Below are 27,078 nucleotides of genomic sequence, written 5' to 3'. Positions count from 1 at the left end.
TATTATTGGTGTATATAGGGTGTTCATTGTTTAAATGGAAATGGTGAAGAGCTTGTAGCTTTGTGTGCTGAAAAGGGACTGGTGATTGGGAATACCTGGTTTAAAAAGCGAGATATACGTAAGTATACGTATGTAAGTAAGAGAGATGGCCAGAGAGCTTTATTGGATTACATGTTAATTGATAGGCTCACACATGTGAAAGAGATACATTTGGATGTTAATGTGCTGAGAGGGACAACTGGAGGGATGTCTGATCATTATTTTGTGGAGGCAAAGGTGAAGATTTGTAGAGGTTTTCAGAAAAGAAGAGATTATGTTGGGTGAAGAGAGTGGTGAGAGTAAGTGAGCTTGGAAAGGAGACTTATGTGAGGAAGTACCAGGAGAGATTGAGTTCAGAATGGAAAAAGATGAGAGCAAATGATGTAAGGGGAGTGTGGTAGGAATGGGATGTGTTTAGGGAAGCAGTGATGGCTTGTGCAAAAGATACCTGTGGCATGACAAAGGGCAGATTAGAAAGGGTAGTGAGTGGTGGGATGAAGAAGTAAGATTGTTAGTGAAAGAGAAGAGAGGCATTTGGATGATTTTTGCAAAAAAGTACTGCAAATGACCGGGAGATGTATAAAAGAAGGAGGCAGGAGGTCAAGAGAAAGATGCAAGAGGTGAAAAGGAGGACAAAAGAGAGTTAGGGTGAGAGAGTATCATTAAATTTTAGGGAAAATAAAAAGATGTTTTGGAAGGAGGTAAATAAAGTGCGTAAGACAAGGGAACACATGGGAACATCAGTGAAGGGGGCTAATTGGGAGGTAATAACAAGTGGTGGTGAAGTGAGAAGGAGATGGATTAAGTATTTTGAAGGTTGGGGTGAAGAGAGTGGTGAGAGTAAGTGAGCTTGGAAAGGAGACTTGTGTGAGGAATTACAAGGAGAGATTCAGTTCAAAATGGAAAAAGGTGAGAGCAGATGACATAAGGGGAGTGAGGGAGGAATGGGATGTATTTAGGGCAGCAGTGATGGCTTGCGTAAAAGATACCTGTAGCATGACAAAGGTGGAAGGTGGGCAGATTAGAAAGGGTAGTGGGTGGTGGGATGAAGAATTAAGATTGTTAGTGAAAGAGAAGAGAGAGGCATTTGGACAATTTTTGCAATAAAGTACTGCAAATGACTGGGAGGTGTATAAAAGGAGGAGGCAGGAGGTCAAGAGAAAGGTGCAAGAGGTGAAAAAGAGGACAAATGAGAGTTGAGGTAAGAGAATATTATTAAATTTTAGGGAGAATATAAAGATGTTTTGGAAGGAGGTCAATAAAGTGCGTAAGACAGGAGAACAAATGGGAACATCGGTGAAGGGGGCTAATGGGAAGGTAATAATAAGTGGTGGTGAAGTGAGAAGGAGATGGAGTGAGTATTTTGAGTGTTTGTTTAATGTGTTTGATGATTGAGTGGCAGATATAGGGTGTTTTGGTCGAGGTGTTGTATGAAATGAGAGGGTCAGGGAGAATGGTTTGGTAAACAGAGAAGTAGTTAAAGTTTTGCAGAAGATGAAAGTTGGCAATGGGGCAGGTTTGGATGGTATTGCAATGGAATTTATTAAAAAAGGGAGTGACTGGTTGGTGAAGATATTCATTGTATGTATGGTTCATGGTGAAGTGCCTGAGGATTAGCAGAATGCATGCATAGTGCCATTGTACAAAGGCAAAGGGGATAAAGATGAGTTTTCAAATTACAGAGGTATAAGTTTGTTGAGTATTCCTTGAAAATTATATGGGAGGGTATTGATTGAGAGGGTAAAGGCATGTACAGAGCATCAGATTAGGGAAGAGCAATGTGGTTTCAGAAGTGGTAGAGGATGTGTGGATCAGATGTTTGCTTTGAAGAATGTATGTGAGAAATACTTAGAAAAATAGATGAATTTGTATGTAGCATTTATGGATCTGGAGAAGGCATATGATAGAGTTGATAGAGATGCTTTGTGGAAGGTATTGAGAGTATGTGGTTTGGGAGGTAAGTTGGTAGATGCAGTGAAAAGTTTTTATCAAGGATGTAAGGCATGTGTACGTGTAGGAAGAGAGGAAAGTGATTGGTTCCCAGTGAATGTCGGTTTGCAGCAGGGGTGCATGATGTCTCCATGGTTGTTTAATGTGTTTATGGATGGGGTTGTCAGGGAGGTGAATGCAAGAGTTTTGGAGAGAAGGGCAAGTATACAGTCTGTTGTGGATGAGAGCTAGGGAAGTGAGTCAGTTGTTGTTCGCTGATGATACAGCGTCAGTGGCTTATTTGGGTGAGTAACTGCAGAAGCTGGTGACTGAGTTTGGTAAAGTGTGTGAAAGAAGAAAGCTGAGAGTAAATGTGAATAAGAGGAAGGTTATAAGGTTCAGTAGGGTTGAGGGACGAGTTAATTGGGAGGTAAGTTTGAATGGAGAAAAACTGGAGGAAGTGAAGTGTTTTAAATATCTGGGAGTAGATTTAGCAGCAGATGGAACCATGGAAGCATAAGTGAGTCACAGGGTGGGGGAGGGGGTGAAGGTTCTGTGAGTGTTGAAGAGTGTGTGGAAGGCGAGAACCTTATCTCGGAGAGCAAAAATGAGTATGTTTGAGGGAGAGATGGGAGACCAAATTGGAGGTGGAAGGATGGAGTGAAAAAGATTTTGAGCAATCGGGGCTTGAACATACTAGAAGGTGAAAGGTGTACAAAGAATACAGTGAATTGTGGTATACCAGAATCGACATGCTGTCATTGGATTGAACCAGGGCATGTGGAGTGTCTGGGGTAAACCATGGAAAGTTTTGTGGGGCTTGGATGTGGAAAGGGAGCAGTGGTTTCGGTGCATTACATGTGACAGCTAGAGACTGAATGTGAACGAATGTGGCCTTTGTTGTCTTTTCCTTGAGCTGCCTTGCGCGCGTGTGGGGAGAGGGGGTGCCTTTTCATGTGTGGTGGGGTGGTGACGGGAATGGATGAAGGAAGTAAGTATAAATATATGATTATGTACATGTGTATATATGTATATGTCTGTGTATGTATATGTATGTACATGTTAAAATGTATAGGTATGTATATGTGCGTGTGTTGGTGTGTATGTATATACATGTGTATGTTGGTGGGTTAAGCCATTCTTTCGTCTGTGGATCAAATGTTTGCTTTGAAGAATGTATGTGAGAAATACTTAGGGAAATCAAATGAATTTTATGTAGCATTTATGGATCTGGAGAATGCCTAAGATAGAGTTGATAGAGATGCTCTGTGAAAGATATAAAGAGGATTTGGCGTGGGAGGTAAGTGCTTGAAGCAGTGAAAAGTTTTTATCAAGGATGTAAGGCATGTGTATGAGTAGGAAGAGAGGAAAGTGATTGGTTCTCAGTGAATGTATGTTTGCAGCAGGGGCACGTAATGTCTCCATAGCTGTTTAATTTGTTTATGGATGGGGTTGTTAGGGAGTTGAATACAAGAACTTTGGAGAGAGTGGCAAGTATGCAGTCTGTTGTGGATGAGAGGGCTTGGGAAGTGAGTCAGTTGTTGTTTGCTGATGATACAGTGCTGGTGGCTGATTTGAGTGAGAAACTGCAGAAGTTGGTGACTGAGTTTGGTAAAGTGTGTTAAAGAAGAAAGCTGAGAGTGAATGTTATTAGGTACAGTAGGGTGAGGGACAAGTTAATTGAGAGGTAAGTTTGAATGGAGAAAAACTGGAGGAAGTGAAGTGTTTTAGATATCTGGGAGTAGATGTAGCAGCGGAGGGAACCATGGAAGTGGAAGTGAGTCTCATGGTGGGGGAGGGTCAAAGGTACTAGGAGCATTAAAGAATGCATGGAAGGTGAGAACAGTATCTCGGAGAGCAAAAATGTGTATAGTTGAAGGAATTGTGGTTCCAACAATGTTATATGGTTGTGAGGCATGGGCTATAGATAGAGTTGTGTGGAGGAGGGTGGATCTGTTGGAAATGAAGTGTTTGTGGACAATGTGTGGTGTGAGGTGGTTTGATCGAGTAAGTAATGAAAGGGTAAGAGAGATGTGTGGTAATGAAAAGAATGTGGTTGAGAGAGCAGAAGAGGGTGTATTGAAATGGTTTGGTCACATGGAGAGAATGAGTGAGGAAAGATTGACCAAGAGGATATATATGTGTCAGAGGTGGAGGGTACAAGGAGAAGTATGAGATCAAATTGGAGGTGGAAGGATGGAGTGAAAAAGATTTTGAGCGATCGGGGCCTGAACATACAGGAGGATGAAAGGCGTGCAAGGAATGTGAATTGGAACAATGTGGTATACTGGGGTCGAAGTGCTGTCAATGGATTGAACCAGGGCATGTGAAGTGTCTGGGGTAAACAATAGAAAGTTTTGTGGGGCCCGGATGTGGAAAGGGAGCTGTGGTTTTAGTGCATCACACAGAACAGCTAGAGACTGAATGTTAATGAATATGGCCTATGTTGTCTTTTCCTAGTGCTATCCCGTGCGCACATGGGGGGAAAGGGTTGCCATTTCATGTGTCGTGGGGTGACGACGGGAATGGATGGGAGCAGCAGGTATGAGTGTGTACATTTGTATTTATGTATATGTCTGTGTATGTATATGTATGTATAGGTATGTATATGTGCGTGTGTGGGGTTTATGGATATACATGTGTACGTGGGTGGGTTGGGCCATTCTTTCCTCTGTTTCCTTGCGCTAACTTGCAAACGTGGGAGACTGAATAAGTATAATAAATAAATAAATAAATAGAAAAAATAGAGTTGTGCGGAGGAGGGTGGATGTGCTGGAAATGAGATGTTTGAGGACAAAATGTGGTGTGAGGTGGTTTGATCAAGTAAGTAATGAAAGGGTGATAGTGATTATTTATTCTTTATTTTATTTTGCTTTGTCGCTGTCTCCTGCGTTAGTGGGGTAGCGCAAGGAAACGAAAGAATGGCCCAACCCACCCACATACACATGTATATACATACACGTCCACACAGGCAAATATACATACCCATACATCTCAACGTATATATATACACACAGACATATACATATATACACATGTACATAATTCATACTGTCTGCCTTTATTCATTCCCATCGCCACCCTGCCACACATGAAATAACAACCCCCTCCCCACTAGGAAGACAACAAAGGCACCATTTGTTCACACTCAGTCTCTATCTGTCATGTAATACTGCACCGAAACCACAGCATGGGATAGCACTAGGAAAAGACAACAAAGACCACATTCATTAACATTCAATCCACTGAGAGCATGTCGACCCCGGTATACCACGTCGTTCCAATTCACTCTATTCCTTGCACGCCTTTCACCCTCCTGCATATTCAGGCCCCAATCACTCAAAATCTCTTTAACTCCATCTTTCCACCTCCAATTTGGTCTCCCACTTCTCCTGGTTCCCTCCACCTCTGACACATGTATCCTCTTAGTCAATCTTTCCTCACTCATTCTCTCCATGTGAGCAAACTATTTCAAAACACCCTCTTCTGCTCTCTCAACCACTCTCTTTTTATTACCACACATCTCTCTTACCTTGTTATTACTTACTCGATCACACCACCTCACACCACATATTGTCCTCAAACATCTCATTTCCAACACATCCACCCTCTTCTGCACAACTCTATCTATAGCCCAATCTTGCAACTATATAACATTGTTGGAACCACTATTCCTTCAAACATACCCATTTTTGCTTTCCGAGATAATGTTCTCGACTTCCACACATTCTTCAACGCTCCCAGAACTTTCGCCCTCCTCCCCCACCCTATGATTCACTTCCGTTTCCATGGTTCCATCCACTGCCAAATCCACTCCCAGATATCTGAAACACTTCACTTCCATGAGTTTTTCTCCATTGAAACTTACCTCCCAATTGACTTGTCCCTCAACCCTACTGTACCTAATAACCTTGCTCTTATGCAAATTTACTCTCAGCTTTCTTCTTTCACACACTTTACCAAACTCAGTCACCAGCTTCTGCAGTTTCTCAACCGAATCAGCCACCAGCACTGTATCATCAGCAAACAACAACTGACTCACTTCCCAAGCTCTCTCATCCACAACAGACTGCATACTTGCCCCTCTTTCCAAAACTCTTGCATTCACCTCTGTAACAACCCCATCCATAAGCAAATTAAACAACCATGGAGACATCACACACCCCTGCCGCAAACCAACATTCACTGAGAACCAATCACTTTCCTCTCTTCCTACACGTACACATGCCTTATATCCTCAATAAAAACTTTTCACTACTTCTAACAACTTGCCTCCCACACCATATATTCTTAGTACCTTCCACAGAGCATCTCTATCAACTCTATCATATGCCTTCTCCAGATCCATAAATGCTACATACAAATCCATTTGCTTTTCTAAGTATTTCTCAAATACATTCTTCAAAGCAAACACCTGATCTACACATCCTCTACCACTTCTGAAACTACACTGCTCTTCCCCAATCTGATGTTCTGTACATGCCTTCACCCTCCCATATAATTTACCGGGAATACTCAACAAACTTATACCTCTGTAATTTGAGTACTCACTCTTATCCCCTTTGCCTTTGTACAATTGCACTATGCAAGCATTCCGCCAATCCTCAGGCACCTCACCATGAATCATACATACATTGAATAACCTTACCAACCAGTCAACAATACAGTCACCCCCATTTTTCATAAATTCCACTGCAATACCATCCAAACCTGCTGCCTTGCCGGCTTTCATCTTCCGCATGTTTGAGGAAAGGAACCTGGATGTTTTGGCTCTGAGTGAAACGAAGCTCAAGGGTAAAGGGGAAGAGTGGTTTGGGAATGTCTTGGGAGTAAAATCAGGGGTTAGTGAGAGGACAAGAGCAAGGGAAGGAGTAGCACTACTCCTGAAACAGGAGTTGTGGGAGTATGTGATAGAATGTAAGAAAGTAAATTCTAGATTGATATGGGTAAAACTGAAAGTTGATGGAGAGAGATAGGTGATTATTGGTGCATATGCACCTGGGCATGAGAAGAAAGATCATGAGAGGCAAGTGTTTTGGGGGCAGCTGAATGAGTGTGTTAGTGGTTTTGATGCACAAGACCGGGTTATAGTGATGGGTGATTTGAATGCAAAGGTGAGTAATGTGGCAGTTGAGGGAATAATTGGTATACATGGAGTGTTCAGTGTTGTAAATGGAAATGGTGAAGAGCTTGTAGATTTATGTGCTGAAAAAGGACTGGTGATTGGGAATACCTAGTTTAAAAAGCGAGATATACATAAGTATACGTATGTAAGTAGGAGAGATGGCCAGAGAGAGTTATTGGATTACGTGTTAATTGACAGGCGCGCGAAAAAGAGACTTTTGGATGTTAATGTGCTGAGAGTCGCAACTGGAGGGATGTCTGATCATTATCTTGTGGAGGTGAAGGTGAAGATTTGTAAGGGTTTTCAGAAAAGAAGAGAGTTTGTTGGGGTGAAGAGGGTGGTGAGAGTAAGTGAGCTTGGGAAGGAGACTTGTGTGAGGAAGTACCAGGAGAGACTGAGTACAGAATGGAAAAAGGTGAGAACAAAGGAGGTAAGGGGAGTGGGGGAGGAATGGGATGTATTTAGGGAAGCAGTGTTGGTTTGCGCAGAAGATGCTTGTGGCATGAGAAGCGTGGGAGGTGGACAGATTAGAAAGGGTAGTGAGTGGTGGGATGAAGAAGTAAGATTATTAGTGAAAAAGAGAGAGGCATTTAGATGATTTTTGCAGGGAAAAAATGCAAATGATTTGGAGATGTATAAAAGATAGAGGCAGGAGGTCAAGAGAAAGGTGCAAGAGGTGAAAAAGCGGGCAAATGAGAGTTGGGATGAGAGAGTATCATTAAATTTTAGGGAGAATAAAAAGATGTTTTGGAAGGAGGTAAATAAAGTGCGTAAGACAAGGGAGCAAATGGGAACTTCAGTGAAGGGGGCTAATGGGGAGGTGATAACAAGTAGTGGTGATGTGAGAGGGAGATGGAGTGAGTATTTTGAAGGTTTGTTGAATGTGTTTGATGATAGAGTGGCAGATATAGGGTGTTTTGGTCAAGGTGGTGTGCAAAGTGAGAGGGTTAGGGAAAATGATTTGGTAAACAGAGAAGAGGTCGTAAAATATATATATATATATTTCCCTGGGGATGGGGGAGAAAGAATACTACCCACGTATTCCCTGCTTGTCTTAGCAGGCAACTAAAAGGGGAGGGAGCGGGGGGCTGGAAATCCTCCCCTCTCGTTTTTTTCCAAAAGAAGGAACAGAGAATTGGGCCAGGTGAGGGTATTCCCTCAAAGGCCCAGTCCTCTGTTCTTAACGCTACCTCGCTAATGCGGGAAATGCCGAATAGTTTGAAAGAAAGAAAATATATATATATATATATATATATATATATATATATATATATATATATATATATATATATATATTTTTTTTTTTTTTTTTTTTTTTATACTTTGTCGCTGTCTCCCGCGTTTGCGAGGTAGCGCGAGGAAACAGACGAAAGAAATGGCCCAACCCCCATACACACGTACATACACACGTCCACACACGCAAATATACATACCTACACAGCTTTCCATGGTTTACCCCAGACGCTTCACATGCCTTGATTCAATCCACTGACAGCACGTCAACCCCTGTATACCACATCGCTCCAATTCACTCTATTCCTTGCCCTCCTTTCACCCTCCTGCATGTTCAGGCCCCGATCACACAAAATCTTTTTCACTCCATCTTTCCACCTCCAATTTGGTCTCCCTCTTCTCCTCGTTCCCTCCACCTCCGACACATATATCCTCTTGGTCAATCTTTCCTCACTCATTCTCTCCATGTGCCCAAACCATTTCAAAACACCCTCTTCTGCTCTCTCAACCACGCTCTTTTTATTTCCACACATCTCTCTTACCCTTACGTTACTTACTCGATCAAACCACCTCACACCACACATTGTCCTCAAACATCTCATTTCCAGCACATCCATCCTCCTGCACACAACTCTATCCATAGCCCACGCCTCGCAACCATACAACATTGTTGGAACCACTATTCCTTCAAACATACCCATTTTTGCTTTCCGAGATAATGTTCTCGACTTCCACACATTTTTCAAGGCTCCCAAAATTTTCGCCCCCTCCCCCACCCTATGATCCACTTCCGCTTCCATGGTTCCATCCGCTGACAGATCCACTCCCAGATATCTAAAACACTTCACTTCCTCCAGTTTTTCTCCATTCAAACTCACCTCCCAATTGACTTGACCCTCAACCCTACTGTACCTAATAACCTTGCTCTTATTCACATTTACTCTTAACTTTCTTCTTCCACACACTTTACCAAACTCAGTCACCAGCTTCTGCAGTTTCTCACATGAATCAGCCACCAGCGCTGTATCATCAGCGAACAACAACTGACTCACTTCCCAAGCTCTCTCATCCCCAACAGACTTCATACTTGCCCCTCTTTCCAGGACTCTTGCATTTACCTCCCTAACAACCCCATCCATAAACAAATTAAACAACCATGGAGACATCACACACCCCTGCCGCAAACCTACATTCACTGAGAACCAATCACTTTCCTCTCTTCCTACACGTACACATGCCTTACATCCTCGATAAAAACTTTTCACTGCTTCTAACAACTTGCCTCCCACACCATATATTCTTAATACCTTCCACAGAGCATCTCTATCAACTCTATCATATGCCTTCTCCAGATCCATAAATGCTACATACAAATCCATTTGCTTTTCTAAGTATTTCTCACATACATTCTTCAAAGCAAACACCTGATCCACACATCCTCTACCACTTCTGAAACCGCACTGCTCTTCCCCAATCTGATGCTCTGTACATGCCTTCACCCTCTCAATCAATACCCTCCCATGTAGTTTACCAGGAATACTCAACAAACTTATACCTCTGTAATTTGAGCACTCACTCTTATCCCCTTTGCCTTTGTACAATGGCACTATGCACGCATTCCGCCAATCCTCAGGCACCTCACCATGAGTCATACATACATTAAATAACCTTACCAACCAGTCAACAATACAGTCACCCCCTTTTTTAATAAATTCCACTGCAATACCATCCAAACCTGCTGCCTTGCCGGCTTTCATCTTCCGCAAAGCTCCTACTACCTCTTCTCTGTTTACCAAATCATTTTCCCTAACCCTCTCACTTTGCACACCACCTCGACCCAAACACCCTATATCTGCCACTCTGTCATCAGACACATTCAACAAACCTTCAAAATACTCATTCCATCTCCTTCTCACATCACCACTACTTGTTATCACCTCCCCATTTACGCCCTTCACTGAAGTTCCCATTTGCTCCCTTGTCTTACGCACCCTATTTACCTCCTTCCAGAACATCTTTTTATTCTCCCTAAAATTTACTGATAGTCTCTCACCCCAACTCTCATTTGCCCTTTTTTTCACCTCTTGCACCTTTCTCTTGACCTCCTGTCTCTTTCTTTTATACTTCTCCCACTCAATTGCATTTTTTCCCTGCAAAAATCGTCCAAATGCCTCTCTCTTCTCTTTCACTAATACTCTTACTTCTTCATCCCACCACTCACTACCCTTTCTAAACAGCCCACCTCCCACTCTTCTCATGCCACAAGCATCTTTTGCGCAATCCATCACTGATTCCCTAAATATATATATATATATATATATATATATATATATATATATATATATATATATATATATATATATGAAGTCTGTTGGGGATGAGAGAGCCTGGGAAGTGAGTCAGTTGTTGTTCGCTGATGATACAGCGCTGGTGGCTGATTCGTGTGAGAAACTGCAGAAGCTGGTGACTGAGTTTGGTAAAGTGTGTGAAAGAAGAAAGTTAAGAGTAAATGTGAATAAGAGCAAGGTTATTAGGTACAGTAGGGTTGAGGGTCAATTCAATTGGGAGGTAAGTTTGAATGGAGAAAAACTGGAGGAAGTGAAGTGTTTTAGATATCTGGGAGTGGATCTGGCAGCGGATGGAACCATGGAAGCGGAAGTGGATCATAGGGTGGGGGAGGGGGCGAAAATTCTGGGAGCCTTGAAGAATGTGTGGAAGTCGAGAACATTATCTCGGAAAGCAAAAATGGGTATGTTTGAAGGAATAGTGGTTCCAACAATGTTGTATGGTTGCGAGGCGTGGACTATGGATAGAGTTGTGCGCAGGAGGATGGATGTGCTGGAAATGAGATGTTTGAGGACAATGTGTGGTGTGAGGTGGTTTGATCGAGTAAGTAACGTAAGGGTAAGAGAGATGTGTGGAAATAAAAAGAGCGTGGTTGAGAGAGCAGAAGAGGGTTTTGAAATGGTTTGGTCACATGGAGAGAATGAGTGAGGAATGATTGACCAAGAGGATATATGTGTCGGAGGTGGAGGGAACGAGGAGAAGAGGGAGACCAAATTGGAGGTGGAAAGATGGAGTGAAAAAGATTTTGTGTGATCGGGGCCTGAACATGCAGGAGGGTGAAAGGAGGGCAAAGAATAGAGTGAATTGGAGCGATGTGGTATACTGGGGTTGACGTGCTGTCAGTGGATTGAATCAAGGCATGTGTATGGGGGTGGGTTGGGCCATTTCTTTCGTCTGTTTCCTTGCGCTACCTCGCAAACGCGGGAGACAGCGACAAAGCAAAAAAATATATATATATATATATATATGTTTGAAGGAATAGTGGTTCCAACAATGTTGTATGGTTGTGAGGCGTGGGCTATGGATAGATTTGTGTGCAGGAGGGTGGATGTGCTGGAAATGAGATGTTTGAGGACAATGTGTGGTGTGAGGTGGTTTGATCGAGTAAGTAATGTAAGGGTAATAGAGATGTGTGGAAATAAAAAGAGCGTGGTTGAGAGAGCAGAAGAGGGTGTTTTGAAATGGTTTGGGCACATGGAGAGAATGAGTGAGGAAAGATTGACCAAGAGGATATATGTGTCGGAGGTGGAGGGAACGAGAAGTGGGAGACCAAATTGGAGGTGGAAAGATGGAGTGAAAAAGATTTTGTGTGATCGGGGCCTGAACATGCAGGAGGGTGAAAGGCAGGCAAGGAATAGAGTGAATTGGATCGATGTGGTATACCGGGGTTGACGTGCTGTCAGTGGATTGAATCAGGGCATGTGAAGCGTCTGGTGTAAACCATGGAAAGTTGTGTGGGGCCTAGATGTGGAAAGGGAGCTGTGGTTTCGGGCATTAGTGCATGACAGCTAGAGACTGAGTGTGAACGAATGGGGCCTTTGTTGTCTTTTCCTAGTGCTACCTTGCACACATGAGGGGGGAGGGGGATGGTATTCCATGTGTGGTGAGGTGGCGATGGGAATGAATAAAGGCAGACAGTGTGAATTGTGTGCATGGGTATATATGTATGTATCTGTGTGTGTATATATATATATGTGTACATTGAGATGTATAGGTATGTATATTTGTGTGTGTGGACGTGTATGTATATACATTGTGTATGGGGGTGGGTTGGGCCATTTCTTTCGTCTGTTTCCTTGCGCTACCTCACAGACGCGGGAGACAGCGACAAAGCCAAAAAAAAAAATTTTTTTTTTTTTTTTTCATTTTTCATACTATTCGCCATTTCCCACGTTAGCGAGGTTGCGTTAAGAACAGAGGACTGGGCCTTTAAGGGAATATCCTCACCTGTCCCCCTTCTCTGTTCCTTCTTTTGGAAAAAAAAGAACCTCCCTTGTATTTTTAACTTTCTAAAAGGGGAAACAGAAGGAGTCATGCGGAGAGTGCTCATCCTCCTCAAAGGCTCAGGTTGGGGTGTCTAAATGAGATGAGAAAAAAGGAGAGATAGGTAGTATGTTTGAGGAAAGGAACCTGGATGATTTGGCTCTGAGTGAAATGAAGCTCAAGGGTAAAGGGGAAGAGTGGTTTGGGAATGTTTTGGGAGCTAAGTCAGGTATTGGTGAGAGGCTAAGAGCAAAGGAAGGAATAGCACTACTGAAACAGTTGTGGGAGTATGTGATTGAGTGTAAGAAAGTATACTATAGATTGATATAGGTAAAACTGAAAGTGGATTGAGAGATGGGTGATTATTGGTGCCTGTGCACCTGGGCTTGAGAAGAAAGATCATGAGAGGCAAGTGTTTTGGGAGCAGCTGAGTAGTCTTGATGCACGAGACCAGGTTATAGTGGTGGGTGATTTGAATGCAAAGGTGAGTAATGTGGCAGTTGAGGGAATAATTAGTGTAAAAGGGGATGTTCAGTGTTGTAAATGGAAATGGTGAAGAGCTTGTAGATTTGTGAGCTGAAAAAAGATTGGTGATTGGGAATGCCTGGTTTAAAAAGAGAGATATACATAAGTATACATATGTAAGAAGGAGAGATGGTCAGAGAGCATTATTGGATTACATGTTAATTGATAGGTGCGTGAGAGAGACTTTTAGATGTTATGTGCGAAGAGGTGCAACTGGAGGGATGTCTGATCATTATCTTGTGGAGGAGAAGGTGAAGATTTGTAGAAGTTTTCAGAAACGAGAAAATGTTGGGGTGAAAAGAGTGGTGAGAGTAAGTGAGCTTGGGAAGGAGACTTGTGTGAGGAAGTACCCGGGCAGACTGACTGCAGAATGGAAAAAGGTGAGAGCAAATGATGTAAGGGGAGTGGGGGAGGAATGGGATGTATTTAGGGAAGCAGTGATGGCTTGTGCAAAAGATGCTTGTGGCATCAGAAGCATGGGAGGTGGGCAGATTAGAAAGGGTAATGAGTGGTGGGATGAAGAAATAAGATTATTATTGGAATACAAGGGAGAGGCATTTAGACGATTTTTGCAGTAAAATAGTGCAAATGACTGGGAGATGTATAAAAGAAAGAGGCAGGAGGTCAAGAGAAAGGTGCAAGAGGTGAAAAAGAGGGCAAATGAGAGTTGGGGTGAGAGTATCATTAAATTTTAGGGAGGATAAAAAGATGTTTTGGAAGGAGGTAAATAAAGTGCGTAAGACAAGAGAACAAATGGGAACATCGGTGAAGGGGGCTAATTGGGAGGTAATAACAAGTAGTAGTGATGTGAGAAGGAGATGGAGTGAGTATTTTGAAGGTTTGTTGAATGTGTTAGATGATAGAGTGGCAGATATAGGGCGTTTTGGTCGAGGTGGTGTGCAAATTGAGAGGGTCATGGAGAATGGTTTGGTAAACAGAGAAGAGGTAGTGAAAGCTTTGCAGAAGATGAATGCCGGCAAGGCGGCAGGTTTGGATGGTATTGCAGTGGAATTTATTAAAAAAGGGGGTGACTGTGTTGTTGACTGGGTGGTAAGGATATTCATTGTATGTATGGCTCATGGTGAAGTGCCTGAGGATTGGCGAAATGCTTGCATAGTGCCATTGTGCAAAGGCAAAGGGGATAAAGGTGAGTGTTCAAATCATAGAGGTATAAGTTTGTTAAGTATTCCTGGGAAAGTGGTATTGATTGAGAGGGTGAAGGCATGTACAGAACATCAGATTTAGGAGGAGCAGTGTGGTTTCAGAAGTGGTAGAGGATGTGTGGATCAGGTGTTTACTTCGAAGAATGTATGTGAGAAATACTTAGAAAAACAAATGGATTTGTATATAGCATTTATGGATCTGGAGAAGGCATATAATAGAGTTGATAGAGATGCTCTGTGGAAGGTATTAAGAGTATATGGTGTGGGAGGCAACTTGCTAGAGGCAGTGAAAAGTTTTTATTGAGGATGTAAGGCATGTGTACGAGTAGGAAGGGAGGAAAGTGATTGGTTCCCAGTGAATGTTGGCTTGCAGTAGCGGTGCGTTGTGTCTCCATTGTTGTTTAATTTGTTTATGGATGGGATTGTTAGGGAGGTGAATGCAATAGTTTTGGAAAGAGGGGCAAGTATGCAGTCTGTTGTGGATGAGAGAGCTTGGGAAGAGAGTCAGTTGTTGTTCGCTGATGATACAGTGCTGGTGGCTGATTCATGTGAGAAACTGCAGAAGCTGGTGACTGAGTTTGGTAAGGTGTGTGAAAGAACAAAGTTGAGAGTAAATGTGAATAAGAGCAAGGAAATATATTAGGTACAGTAGGGTTGAGGGTCAAGTCAGTTGGGAGGTAAGTTTGAATGGAGAAAAACTGGAGGAAGTGAAGTGTTTTAGATATCTGGGAGTGGATTTGGTAGCGGATGGAACCATGGAAGCTGAAGTGAATCATAGGGTGGGTGAGGGGGCAAATATTCTAGGAGCCTTGAAGAATGTGTGGAAGTCGAGAACATTATCCCGGAAAGCAAAAATGGGTATGTTTGAAGGAATAGTGGTTCCAACAATGTTGTATGGTTGCGGGGCATGGGCTATGGATAGAGTTGTGTGGAGGAGGGTGGATGTGCTGGAAATGAGATGTTTGAGGACAATATGTGGTGTGAGGTGGTTTGATCAAGTAAGTAATGTAAGGGTAAGAGAGATGTGTTGTAATAAAAAGAGTGTGGATGAGAGAGCAGAAGAGGGTGTTTTGAAATGGTTTGGTCACATGGAGAGAATGAGTGAGGAAAGATTGACCAAGAGGGTATATGTGTCAGAGGTGGAGGGAACGAGGAGAAGTGGGAGACCAAATTGGTGGTGGAGAGATGGAGTGAAAAAGATTTTGAGTGATCGGGGCCTTAACATGCAGGAGGGTGAAAGGTGTGGAAGGAATAGAGTGAATTGGAATGATGTGGTATACTGGGGTCGACATGCTGTCAATGGATTGAACCGGGGGTATGTGAAGCGTCTGGGGTAAACCATGGAAAATTCTGTGGGGCCTGGATGTGGAAAGGGAGCTGTGGTTTCGGTGCATTATTACATGACGGCTAGAGACTGAGTGTGAATGAATGTGGCCTTTGTTTGTCTTTTCCTAGCACTACCTCGCACACATGAGGGGGGAGGGGGATGTTATTCTATGTGTGGTGAGGTGGCAATGGGAATGAATAAAGGCAGACAGTATGAATTATGTACATGTGTTTATATGTATATGTCTGTGTGTGTGTATATATGTATACATTGAGATGTATAGGTATGTATATTTGCGTGTGTGTGTGTGTACATTGTGTATGGGGGTGGGTTGGGCCATTCTTTCGTCTGTTTCCTTGCGCTACCTTACTAACGCGGGAGACAGCGACAAAGCAAAATAAATAAATAAATAAATTATATTTATTTTTTATTTTTTATTATACTTTGTCGCTGTCTCCCGCGTTAGCGAGATAGCGCCAGGAAACAGACGAAAGAATGGCCCAACCCCACCCACATACACATGTATATACATACACGTCCACACACGCAAATATACATACCTATACATCTCAACGTATACATAATGTATGTGTCTGTTGATATGTATATCTGCGTATGTGGGCATTTATGTATGTAAATGTGTAGACGAATGGATGGGCCATTCTTGGTCTGTTTCCCAGTGCTACCACGCTGATGCGATAAACAGCGATTGTGTAAAATAAAAAAATAAAAAAAAAAAATATGTATATATACACATACATATATATATGTATATATATATATATATATATATATATATATATATATATATATATATATATATATATATATATATATTTTAAACTATTCGCCATTTCCCGCGTTAGCGAGGTAGCGTTAAGAACAGAGGACTGGGCCTTTTTTGGAATATCCTCACCTGGCCCCCTCTGTTCCTTCTTTTGGAAAATTAAAAAAAAAAACGAGAGGGGAGGATTTCCAGCCCCCCTGCTCCCTCCCCTTTTAGTCGCCTTCTACGACACGCAGGGAATACGTGGGAAGTATTCTTAATCCCCTATCCCCAGGGATAAAATATATTTTTTTTTTTTTTTTTTTTTTTTTTAATACCTCGTCGCTGTCTCCCGCGTTTGCGAGGTAGCGCAAGGAAACAGACGAAAGAAATGGCCCAACCCCCCCCCATACACATGTACATACACACGTCCACACACGCAAATATACATACCTACACAGCTTTCCATGGTTTACCCCGGACGCTTCACATGCCTTGATTCAATCCACTGACAGCACGTCAACCCCTGTATACCACATCGCTCCAATTCACTCTATTCCTTGCCCTCCTTTCACCCTCCTGCATGTTCAGGCCCCGATCACACAAAATCCTTTTCACTCCATCTTTCCACCTCCAATTTGGTCTCCCTCTTCTCCTCGTTCCCTCCACCTTCGACACATATATCCTCTTGGTCAATCTTTCCTCACTCATTCTCTCCATGTGCCCAAACCACTTCAAAACACCCTCTTCTGCTCTCTCAACCACGCTCTTCTTATTTCCACACATCTCTCTTACCCTTACGTTACTTACTCGATCAAACCACCTCACACCACACATTGTCCTCAAACATCTCATTTCCAGCACATCCATCCTCCTGCGCACAACTCTATCCATAGCCCACGCCTCGCAACCATACAACATTGTTGGAACCACTATTCCTTCAAACATACCCATTTTTGCTTTCCGGGATAATGTTCTCGACTTCCACACATTTTTCAAGGCTCCCAAAATTTTCGCCCCCTCCCCCACCCTATGATCCACTTCCGCTTCCATGGTTCCATCCGCTGACAGATCCACTCCCAGATATCTAAAACACTTCACTTCCTCCAGTTTTTCTCCATTCAAACTCACCTCCCAATTGACTTGACCCTCAACCCTACTGTACCTAATAACCTTGCTCTTATTCACATTTACTCTTAACTTTCTTCTTCCACACACTTTACCAAACTCCGTCACCAGCTTCTGCAGTTTCTCACATGAATCCGCCACCAGCGCTGTATCATCAGCGAACAACAACTGACTCACTTCCCAAGCTCTCTCATCCCCAACAGACTTCATACTTGCCCCTCTTTCCAAAACTCTTGCATTTACCTCCCTAACAACCCCATCCATAAACAAATTAAACAACCATGGAGACATCACACACCCCTGCCGCAAACCTACATTCACTGAGAACCAATCACTTTCCTCTCTTCCTACACGTACACATGCCTTACATCCTCGATAAAAACTTTTCACTGCTTCTAACAACTTGCCTCCCACACCATATATTCTTAATACCTTCCACAGAGCATCTCTATCAACTCTATCATATGCCTTCTCCAGATCCATAAATGCTACATACAAATCCATTTGCTTTTCTAAGTATTTCTCACATACATTCTTCAAAGCAAACACCTGATCCACACATCCTCTACCACTTCTGAAACCACACTGCTCTTCCCCAATCTGATGCTCTGTACATGCCTTCACCCTCTCAATCAATACCCTCCCATATAATTTACCAGGAATACTCAACAAACTTATACCTCTGTAATTTGAGCACTCACTCTTATCCCCTTTGCCTTTGTACAATGGCACTATGCACGCATTCCGCCAATCCTCAGGCACCTCACCATGAGTCATACATACATTAAATAACCTTACCAACCAGTCAACAATATATATATATATATATATATATATATATATATATATATATATATATATATATATATATATATATTCCCTGGGGATAGGGGAGAAAGAATACTTCCCACGTATTCCCTGCGTGTCGTAGAAGGCGACTAAAAGGGAAGGGAGCGGGAGGCTGGAAATCCTCCCCTCTCGTTTTTTTTTTTTTTCCAAAAGAAGGAACAGAGAAGAGGGCCAGGTGAGGATATTCCCTCAAAGACCCAGTCGTCTGTTCTTAACGCTACCTCGCTATCGCGGGAAATGGCGAATAGTATGAAAGAAAGAAAGAAGATATATATATATATATATATATGCAAATACATATACACAATATATATATATATATATATATATATATACATGCATTTTTTTTTTTTTTTTTTTTTTTTTTTTTTTTTTTTTTTTTGCCGCTGTATCCCTGGGAATAGGGGAGAAAGAATTCTTCCCACATATTCCCTGTCATAGAAGGCGACTAAAAGGGGAGGGAACGGGGGCCGGAAATCCTCCCCTCTCGTTTTTAGTTTTCAAAAAGGAGGAACAGAGAAGGGGGCCAAGTGAAGATATTCCCTCGAAGGCTCAGTCCTCTGTTCTTAACACTACCTCGCTAATATGGGAAATGGCAAATAGTATGAAAAAAAATAATATTATTTTATTATACTTTGTTGCTGTCTCCTGCGTCAGTGAGGTAGCGCAAGGAAACAAACAAAAGAATGGATCAACCCTCCCACAGGCACATGTATATACATACACGCCCTCACATGCACATATACATACCTATACATTTCAGTTGTTATTTGCTGATGATACAGCGCTGGTGGCTGATTCATGTGAGAAACTGCAGAAGCTGGTGACTGAGTTTGGTAAAGTGTGTGAAAGAAGAAAGTTAAGAGTAAATGTAAATAAGAGCAAGTTTATTAGGTACAGTAGGGTTGAGGGTCAAGTCAATTGGGAGGTAAGTTTGAATGGAGAAAAACTGGAGGAAGTAAAGTGTTTAAGATATCTGGGAGTGGATCTGGCAGCGGATGGAACCATGGAAGTGGAAGTGAATCATAGGGTGGGGGAGGGGGTGAAAATTCTGGGAGCCTTGAAGAATGTGTGTAAGTCGAGAACATTATCTCGGAAAGCAAAAATGGGTATGTTTGAAGGAATAGTGGTTCCAACAATGTTGTATAGGTGCGAGGCGTGGGCTATGGATAGAGTTGTGCGGAGGAGGGTGGATGTGCTGGAAATGAGATGTTTGAGGACAATATGTGGTGTGAGGTGGTTTGATTGAGTAAGTAATGTAAGGGTAAGAGAGATGTGTGGACATGAAGAGTGTGGTTGAGAGAGCAGAAGAGGGTGTTTTGAAATGGTTTGGTCACATGGAGAGAATGAGTGAGGAAAGATTGACCAAGAGGATATATGTGTCGGAGGTGGAGGGAACGAGGAGAAGTGGGAGACCAAATTGGAGGTGGAAAGATGGAGTGAAAAAGATTTTGAGTGATCGGGGCCTTAACATGCAGGAGGGTGAAAGGTGTGCAAGGAATAGAGTGAATTGGAATGATGTGGTATACCGGGGTCGACGTGCTGTCAATGGATTGAACCAGGGCATGTGAAGCGTCTGGAAAGTTGTGTGGGGCCTGGATGTGGAAAGGGAGCTGTGGTTTCGGTGCATTATTACATGACAGCTAGAGACTGAGTGTGAATGAATGTGGCTTTTGTTGTCTTTTTGTCTTTTCCTAGCGCTACCTCACACACATGAGGGGAGAGGGGGTTGTTATTCCATGTGTGGCGAGGTGGCAGTGGGAATAAATAAAGGCAGACAGTATTAATTATGTACATGTGTATATATGTATATGTTTGTGTGTGTATATATTTGTGTACATTGAGATGTATAGGTATGTATATTTGTGTTTGTGGACGTGTATGTAAATACATATGTATGTGGGTGGGTTGGGCCATTCTTTCGTCTGTTTCCTTGTGCTACCTCGCTAACGCGGGAGACAGCGACAAAGCAAAATTAAAAAAAATGATACATTTCAACGTATACATATATATACATGCACAGATATATACATTTGTTGCTGTGTCCCGCGTTAGCGAGAGACAGCGACAAAGTTTAAAAAATAAAAATATATAAGATATGTTGCCTGTTTTGCCTTTGAGTGAGAGCACTAGAAATTTATGAAGTTTTGAAATTTGCACACATCCACTTTCCATGTATCAGATATCCTGGCCTGAAATCATCTTCCGCCAGACCCCACATATTGTTCCATTCTTTACATTGATTGCTTCATATGCCTTGCTTCTGCACATTAACAGCACATCACCCCCCCACATGCCACATCACTCCAATCCATTCTATCAGATATAAGCCTCTCACTCACCTGAATGTTCAGAAAAGGCAATTAGATATGAGGATAAAAGTTTGTATGGCTGTTCACCCAACATAAAGAAAGCTGCATTATGATCTTTATGTAAAAAATATTTAGATAAACAAACAGCCTTTCCTCTATCATTTGTTGATAAAAGGTTTTACCATTATTCAATCTGGAATTTTCAGTGCATCGGATGACTTTAATAATGGGGTTGTCCTTACTAAACGTCACCTAAAGCCCAATGAGATGTTTGAGGTTCGATTAGACAAGTGTGTGGACAAGTGGGCAGGATCACTAGAGATTGGTGTTACCACACATCCACCTACAGATTTGGAGTATCCATCTACCATGACCAATGTCAGGTATGGAATGGATATAATCAAATTGGTTGCTTAAATTTCCTTATCATCACCATAAGAAATGCCTGTATCAAGATAGATCCATGTTTAGTTATAAGTAAAGTTTCTAGATATTTATATGATAAAGTACTTTTTGGTTTTATAATCTCTAAGGGATCTATTAAGATAAGATAAATAAGATATTGATAAGATTTTTGATGATAATTATACTTCAAAATTTCCACATGATTAGATTACGAGAATTTTAATCATCATTTTCATTTGGTAGTGGATGGCATTTGTGTTGTGGTCACGTCTACAGTCATTGATTTTTCTTTCTCCAGATCAGGCACTTGGATGATGACTGGCAATGGGGTTATGCACAATGGTACAACTATTATCGATGATTATGGGCTCAACTTAGATAGGCTCAAGGTAAAGATTGTTACAATATCTAAACTTTTCCCCTTCATCTTTGTAACAATGAATAGGGAGCACATCTCTTGATTTTTTAGCATTGCTTAAGTAGAATTCTTCCAGAATAAGGCTACAATTATATATCTGAATCAGTTTATTTGATTCAGTCTCTGGTCCAGGAATGAGTATATGTATTTCTAGTGGTTAATACAGGCTTGCAAAAATGTGCGTATGGTTGATTTTTACTCAATTAAGATTTAGGGCTGAAAAGTGAAAAATGGCCTTAAAACTGCTTTTTGGTTAAAATTATGACCAAAGGCCAGAAAATTGTGCCATTGTTCATCAGTCTTTTCCATATTTCTTCTGCGTTATCATTTTTAGTTAATGATTTGTATGGAAAAGTTGATATTGTGACTGTAAATGATGTTCTTATAGAATCAGTAAAGCTATGTTTTGTATTTAAGTGAACCCTTCTGCAATAAGATTGATAATGTCCGTGAAAAAGTCTGGAAAAGGTTTAGATTTTGACCTTCTTGTGAGTATACCAATCTAGTTTTCATATTAAGCTCACACTGTCACAGCTACATGTGTTAGACGTTCTTCATTAGACAACATTTAATGTAAATATGCATGAGCTAAAGAGTTTCGGGTAGGCTGTTCCCCTGTGTGAAATGTCCAAGGATGATGAACGGCTTGAAGTGTATTGATTTGTAAGAAATGACATTGTCTTGGAGATATGTGGTAAGGAGTGTGCTCTAATTGAGGGCACCAACTAGAGTGTGCTGAAGTGGCTCGTATAAACAGTGAAATGAGTAGAGATAGATGAAGAAAGAGGGTTTGTATATTAAAAGTTGAGAGAGCAAGGGGAGCACCTGCCAAGGAGTACCCTACAATGAGATTTTGCTGTAAAGCAGACTACTGTGTAGTGCCCATTGCATGTCTTGTTTAATGAAATATATTGTTGCTCTCAGCCACTGTGGATGTTGAATAAGTATCATTCTTGAATTCATGTGAAATTGTCTTCTGATATGTATCAAGGTTTCTTTTTAATGATTCCTTAGTAATTTCCATGGTTATATCTTGCCATTATTTCTGTAGGGCTCTTGTATATATTTCTGTGAAAACTATGTGGTTCAAGATGTTTAGTAGGGGGATGAGGCTGATTGATATGAGTGTGAGAACCTAGTGTAAATGGGGAGAACATAGAGGAAGTGGAGTGCTTTCAATAACTGGGTTTGGGCATGGTCATGAGTGGAGTATGGAACTATGGGAGCTGAATTGAACTATTGGATGAGAGATGGGAAAAATTCCTGGATGCATTAAGGAGTTTGTGGAAGAAGAGTTTACTGTCCATCAGGCCAAAGATGGGTATGTTCGATATTATTGTAGTTCCAGTGGTTCTGTGTTGGTATGACTTTTAAGCCCTAAATGCAGAAGAACAGAAGAGGGTGAACTTGTTTGAAACGAGATGCAATGAGAGGGCAACATGTGAATTGATTTGAGGAGGATTGATTGTGTAAGGCATGACAGTGCAAGAGAGAGGTGTGGTAGAAAATGGAGTATGATTGAGAGAGCTGAACTGGACTAGTGGAAATGGTTTTGACATGGGGAGGATTAGCAAAGAAAGACTGACTAAGAGGATATACATGTGAGAAATAAGACTGACTAAGAGGATGTACATGTGAAAAATAGAGTGCAGAGGAATACCTGCCTAAAGGAGCCCATGAGCAGGCTTTGCCGTGATGGCTGGGCTAGTACCTAATAGTCACAGCAAGTCTTGGTTAATGTAAATGTACATAGAATTGTTTTTTGCATGCTCCTTATTTTTCTTGATGGCATATTAACCCCTTACCTCTTCAGTTAGATCTCCTTTTGAACCCCTGTGAACCTCATGTTTTTCAGGTCGAATAAGAGATACATTTAAAGTTTTAAAAGATTTAGAAAGTACACACACTTTAGATGTATATTTCACCACTAATAAATTGTAGAAACTGTGTCAGCACAACATGCTAAAAATTGCAGGAATAAGGAAGGCCTATGTGTCTAATTGCTATTGATATTTTTTGTATGTTTTTCTTCCCTTGAAAAATTTATTTTTGATTATTATTATGTTTAGCAGTATATGATAAAGCCTCTCTTGTTTTGATTAGTGTGATTCACTGATATCTTTTCATAACAGCAAAATTATAAGATTGTGTAAGATTATCTGCTTCATCTTGATCACATTTCACTGTTGGAGGAGCTTTCAGTGTTGGAGGAGTCGCTGTCCTTAAAATCTCCTCTGCTGATCCAAAAACAAATCATCATCAAGTAATTCAGGCTACTGATCTTCCTGTCCTCCAAAATTCATAAGAGAAGGCATATGATAGGGTTGAAAGAGATGTTTTGTGGAAGATTTTAAGAGTATATTGTGTGTAATGTAAGTTGCTAGAAGCAGTGAAAAGTTTTTACCAAGGGTGTAAGGCATGTGAACGAGTAGGAAGAGAGGAGAGTGATTGGTTCACAGTGAATGTCGGATTGTAGGAGGGGTGTGTGATGTCCCCATGGTGGTTTAATTTGTTTATGGATGGGGTTGTTAGGGAGGTAAGTGCTAGAGTTTTGGAGGGAGGGGCAAGTATGCAGTCTGTTGTGGAAGAGAGGGGAGGGCGCAAAGGTTCTGGAAGCGATGAAGAATGTGTGGAAGGAGAGAACATTTTCTCGGAGAGCAAAAATGGGCATGTTTGAAGGCATAGTAGTTCCAACAATGTTATATGGTTGCAAGGCATGGGCTATAGATAGGGTTGTACGGAGGAGGGTGGAGGTGTTGGAAATGAAATGTTGGAGGACATTTGGTGTGAGGTAGTTTGGTCAGGTAAGTAATGAAAGGGTGAGAGAGATGTGTGGAAATAAAAAGAGTGTGGTTGATAGAGCAGAAGAGGGTGTGTTGAAATGGTTTGGACATATGGAAAGAATGAGTGAGTAAAGATTGACAAAGAGGATATATGTGTCCGAGATGGAGGGAACAAAGAGAAGCAGGAGACCAAAGTGGAGATGGAAGGAAGGAGTAAAAATGACTTTGAGCAGTTGGGGCCTGAACATACAGGAGGGTAAGAGGCGTGCATGTGAAGCGTCTGGGATAAACCATGGAAAGTTTTGTGGGGCCTGGATGTAGAAAGGGAGCTGTGGTTTTAGTACATTACACATGACAGCTAGAGACTGAGTGAAAACGAATGTGGCCTTTGTTGTCTTTTCCTAGTGCTACCTTGCACGCACGCGGGGAGAAGGGGGGTGCCATTTCATGTGTGGCGGGGTGGCATCAGGAAAGGATGAAGGTAGCATGTATGAATATGTATATATGTGTATGTCTGTGTATGTACATGTATGTATGCATTGAAATGTATAGGTATGTATATGTGCATGTATGGGCATTTATATATATTCATTGGTATGTAGGGGGGGTTGGGCCATTCTTTCATCCGTCTCCTTGTGCTACCTCGCTAAAGCGGGAGACAGCAACAAAGTATAATAAATGAATATAAAATAAATGTATATCTGCGTTTATAGGCATTTTTGTATATTTTTTTTTTTGCTGTCTCCTGCGTTTGCGAGGTAGCACAAGGAAACAGACGAAAGAAATGGCCCAACCCACTCCCATACACATGTATATACATACGTCCACACACGCAAAATATACATACCTACACAGCTTTCCATGGTTTACCCCAGACGCTTCACATGCCCTGATTCAATCCACTGACAGCACGTCAACCCCAGTATACCACATCGATCCAATTCACTCTATTCCTTGCCCTCCTTTCACCCTCCTGCATGTTCAGGCCCCAATCACACAAAATCTTTTTCACTCCATCTTTCCACCTCCAATTTGGTCTCCCACTTCTCCTCGTTCCCTCCACCTCTTACACATATATCCTCTTTGTCAATCTTTCCTCACTCATTCTTTCCATGTGCCCAAACCATTTCAAAACACCCTCTTCTGCTCTCTCAACCACACTCTTTTTATTACCAAACATCTCTCTTACCCTTACATTACTTACTCGATCAAACCACCTCACACCACATATTGTCCTCAAACATCTCATTTCCAGCACATCCACCCTCCTCCACTCAACTCTATCCATAGCCCACGCCTCGCAACCATACAACATTGTTGGAATCACTATTCCTTCAAACATACCCATTTTTGCTTTCCGGGATAATGTTCTCGACTTCCACACATTCTTAAAGGCTCCCAGAATTTTCACCCCCTCCCCCACCCTATGATTCACTTCCGCTTCCGTGGTTCCATCCGCTGCCAAATCCACTCCCAGATATCTAAAACACTTCACTTCCTCCAGTTTTTCTCCATTCAAACTTACCTCCCAATTGACTTGTCCCTCAACCCTACTGTACCTAATAACCTTGCTCTTATTCACATTTACTCTTAACTATCTTCTTTCACACACTTTACCAAACTCAGTCACCAGCTTCTGCAGTTTCTCACATGAATCAGCCACCAGCGCTGTATCATCAGCGAACAACAACTGACTCACTTCCCAAGCTCTCTCATCCATAACAGACTGCATACTTGCCCCTCTTTCCAAAACTCTTGCATTCACCTCTGTTACAACCCCATCCATAAGCAAATTAAACTACCATGGAGACATCACACACACCTGCCACAAACCAACATTCACTGAGAACCAATCACTTTCCTTTCTTCCTACACATACACATGCCTTACATCCTCGATAAAAACTTTTCACTACTTCTAACAACTTGCCTCCCACACCATATATTCTTAATACCTTCCACAGAGCATCTCTATCAACTCTATCGTATGCCTTCTCCAGATCCATAAATGCTACATACAAATCCATTTGTTTTTCTAAGTATTTCTCACACACATTCTTCAAAGCAAACACCTGATCCACACATCCTCTACCACTTATGAAACCACACTGCTCTTCCCCAATCTGATGGTCTGTACATGCCTTCACCCTCTCAATCAATACCCTCCCATATAATTTGCCAGGAATACTCAACAAACTTATACCTCTGTAATTTGAGCACTCACTCTTATCCCCTTTGCCTTTGTACAATGGCACTATGCACGCATAGGTGAATGCAAGAGTTTTGGAAAGAGGGGCAAGTATGAAGTCTGTTGGGGATGAGAGAGCTTGGGAAGTGAGTCAGTTGTTGTTCACAGATGATACAGCGCTGGTGGCTGATTCATGTGAGAAACTGCAGAAGCTGGTAACTGAGTTTGGTAAAGTGTGTGAAAGAAGAAAGTTAAGAGTAAATGTGAATAAGAGCAAGGTAATTAGTTACAGTAGGGTTGAGGGTCAAGTCAATTGGGAGGTAAGTTTGAATGGAGAAAAACTGGAGGAAGTGAAGTGTTTTAGATATCTGGGAGTGGATCTGGCAGCGGATGGAACCATGGAAGCGGAAGTGGATCATAGGGTGGGGGAGGAGGCGAAAATTCTGGGAGCCTTGAAGAATGTGTGGAAGTCGAGAACATTATCTCGGAAAGCAAAAATGGGTATGTTTGAAGGAATAGTGGTTCCAACAATGTTGTATGGTTGCGAGGCGTGGACTATG

The 27,078-nt window shown here is 41.8% G+C and overlaps 1 protein-coding gene across 3 annotated transcripts in view; it reads left to right on the top strand.

The window, feature by feature from the left end:
- Neurl4 (neuralized E3 ubiquitin protein ligase 4) overlaps positions 1-27,078 on the top strand; it is a 508,598-nt gene that overhangs the window by 338,272 nt on the left and 143,248 nt on the right. For 2 of the 3 annotated variants that reach the window (XM_071695559.1, XM_071695560.1), the window contains exons 10-11: positions 20,932-21,108; positions 21,429-21,519. In XM_071695559.1, the coding sequence (XP_071551660.1) occupies positions 20,932-21,108; positions 21,429-21,519 (268 nt within the window). The remainder of the gene's footprint in view (positions 1-20,931; positions 21,109-21,428; positions 21,520-27,078) is intronic. The other variant, XM_071695561.1, reaches the window with a different exon arrangement.

This window comes from Panulirus ornatus, chromosome 58, assembly GCF_036320965.1.
Source record: "Panulirus ornatus isolate Po-2019 chromosome 58, ASM3632096v1, whole genome shotgun sequence".
Classification (NCBI taxonomy): Eukaryota; Metazoa; Arthropoda; class Malacostraca; order Decapoda; family Palinuridae; genus Panulirus; species Panulirus ornatus.
Note: the sequence above shows the minus strand (reverse complement) of the source record. Positions and strands in the feature narration are given on the sequence as shown.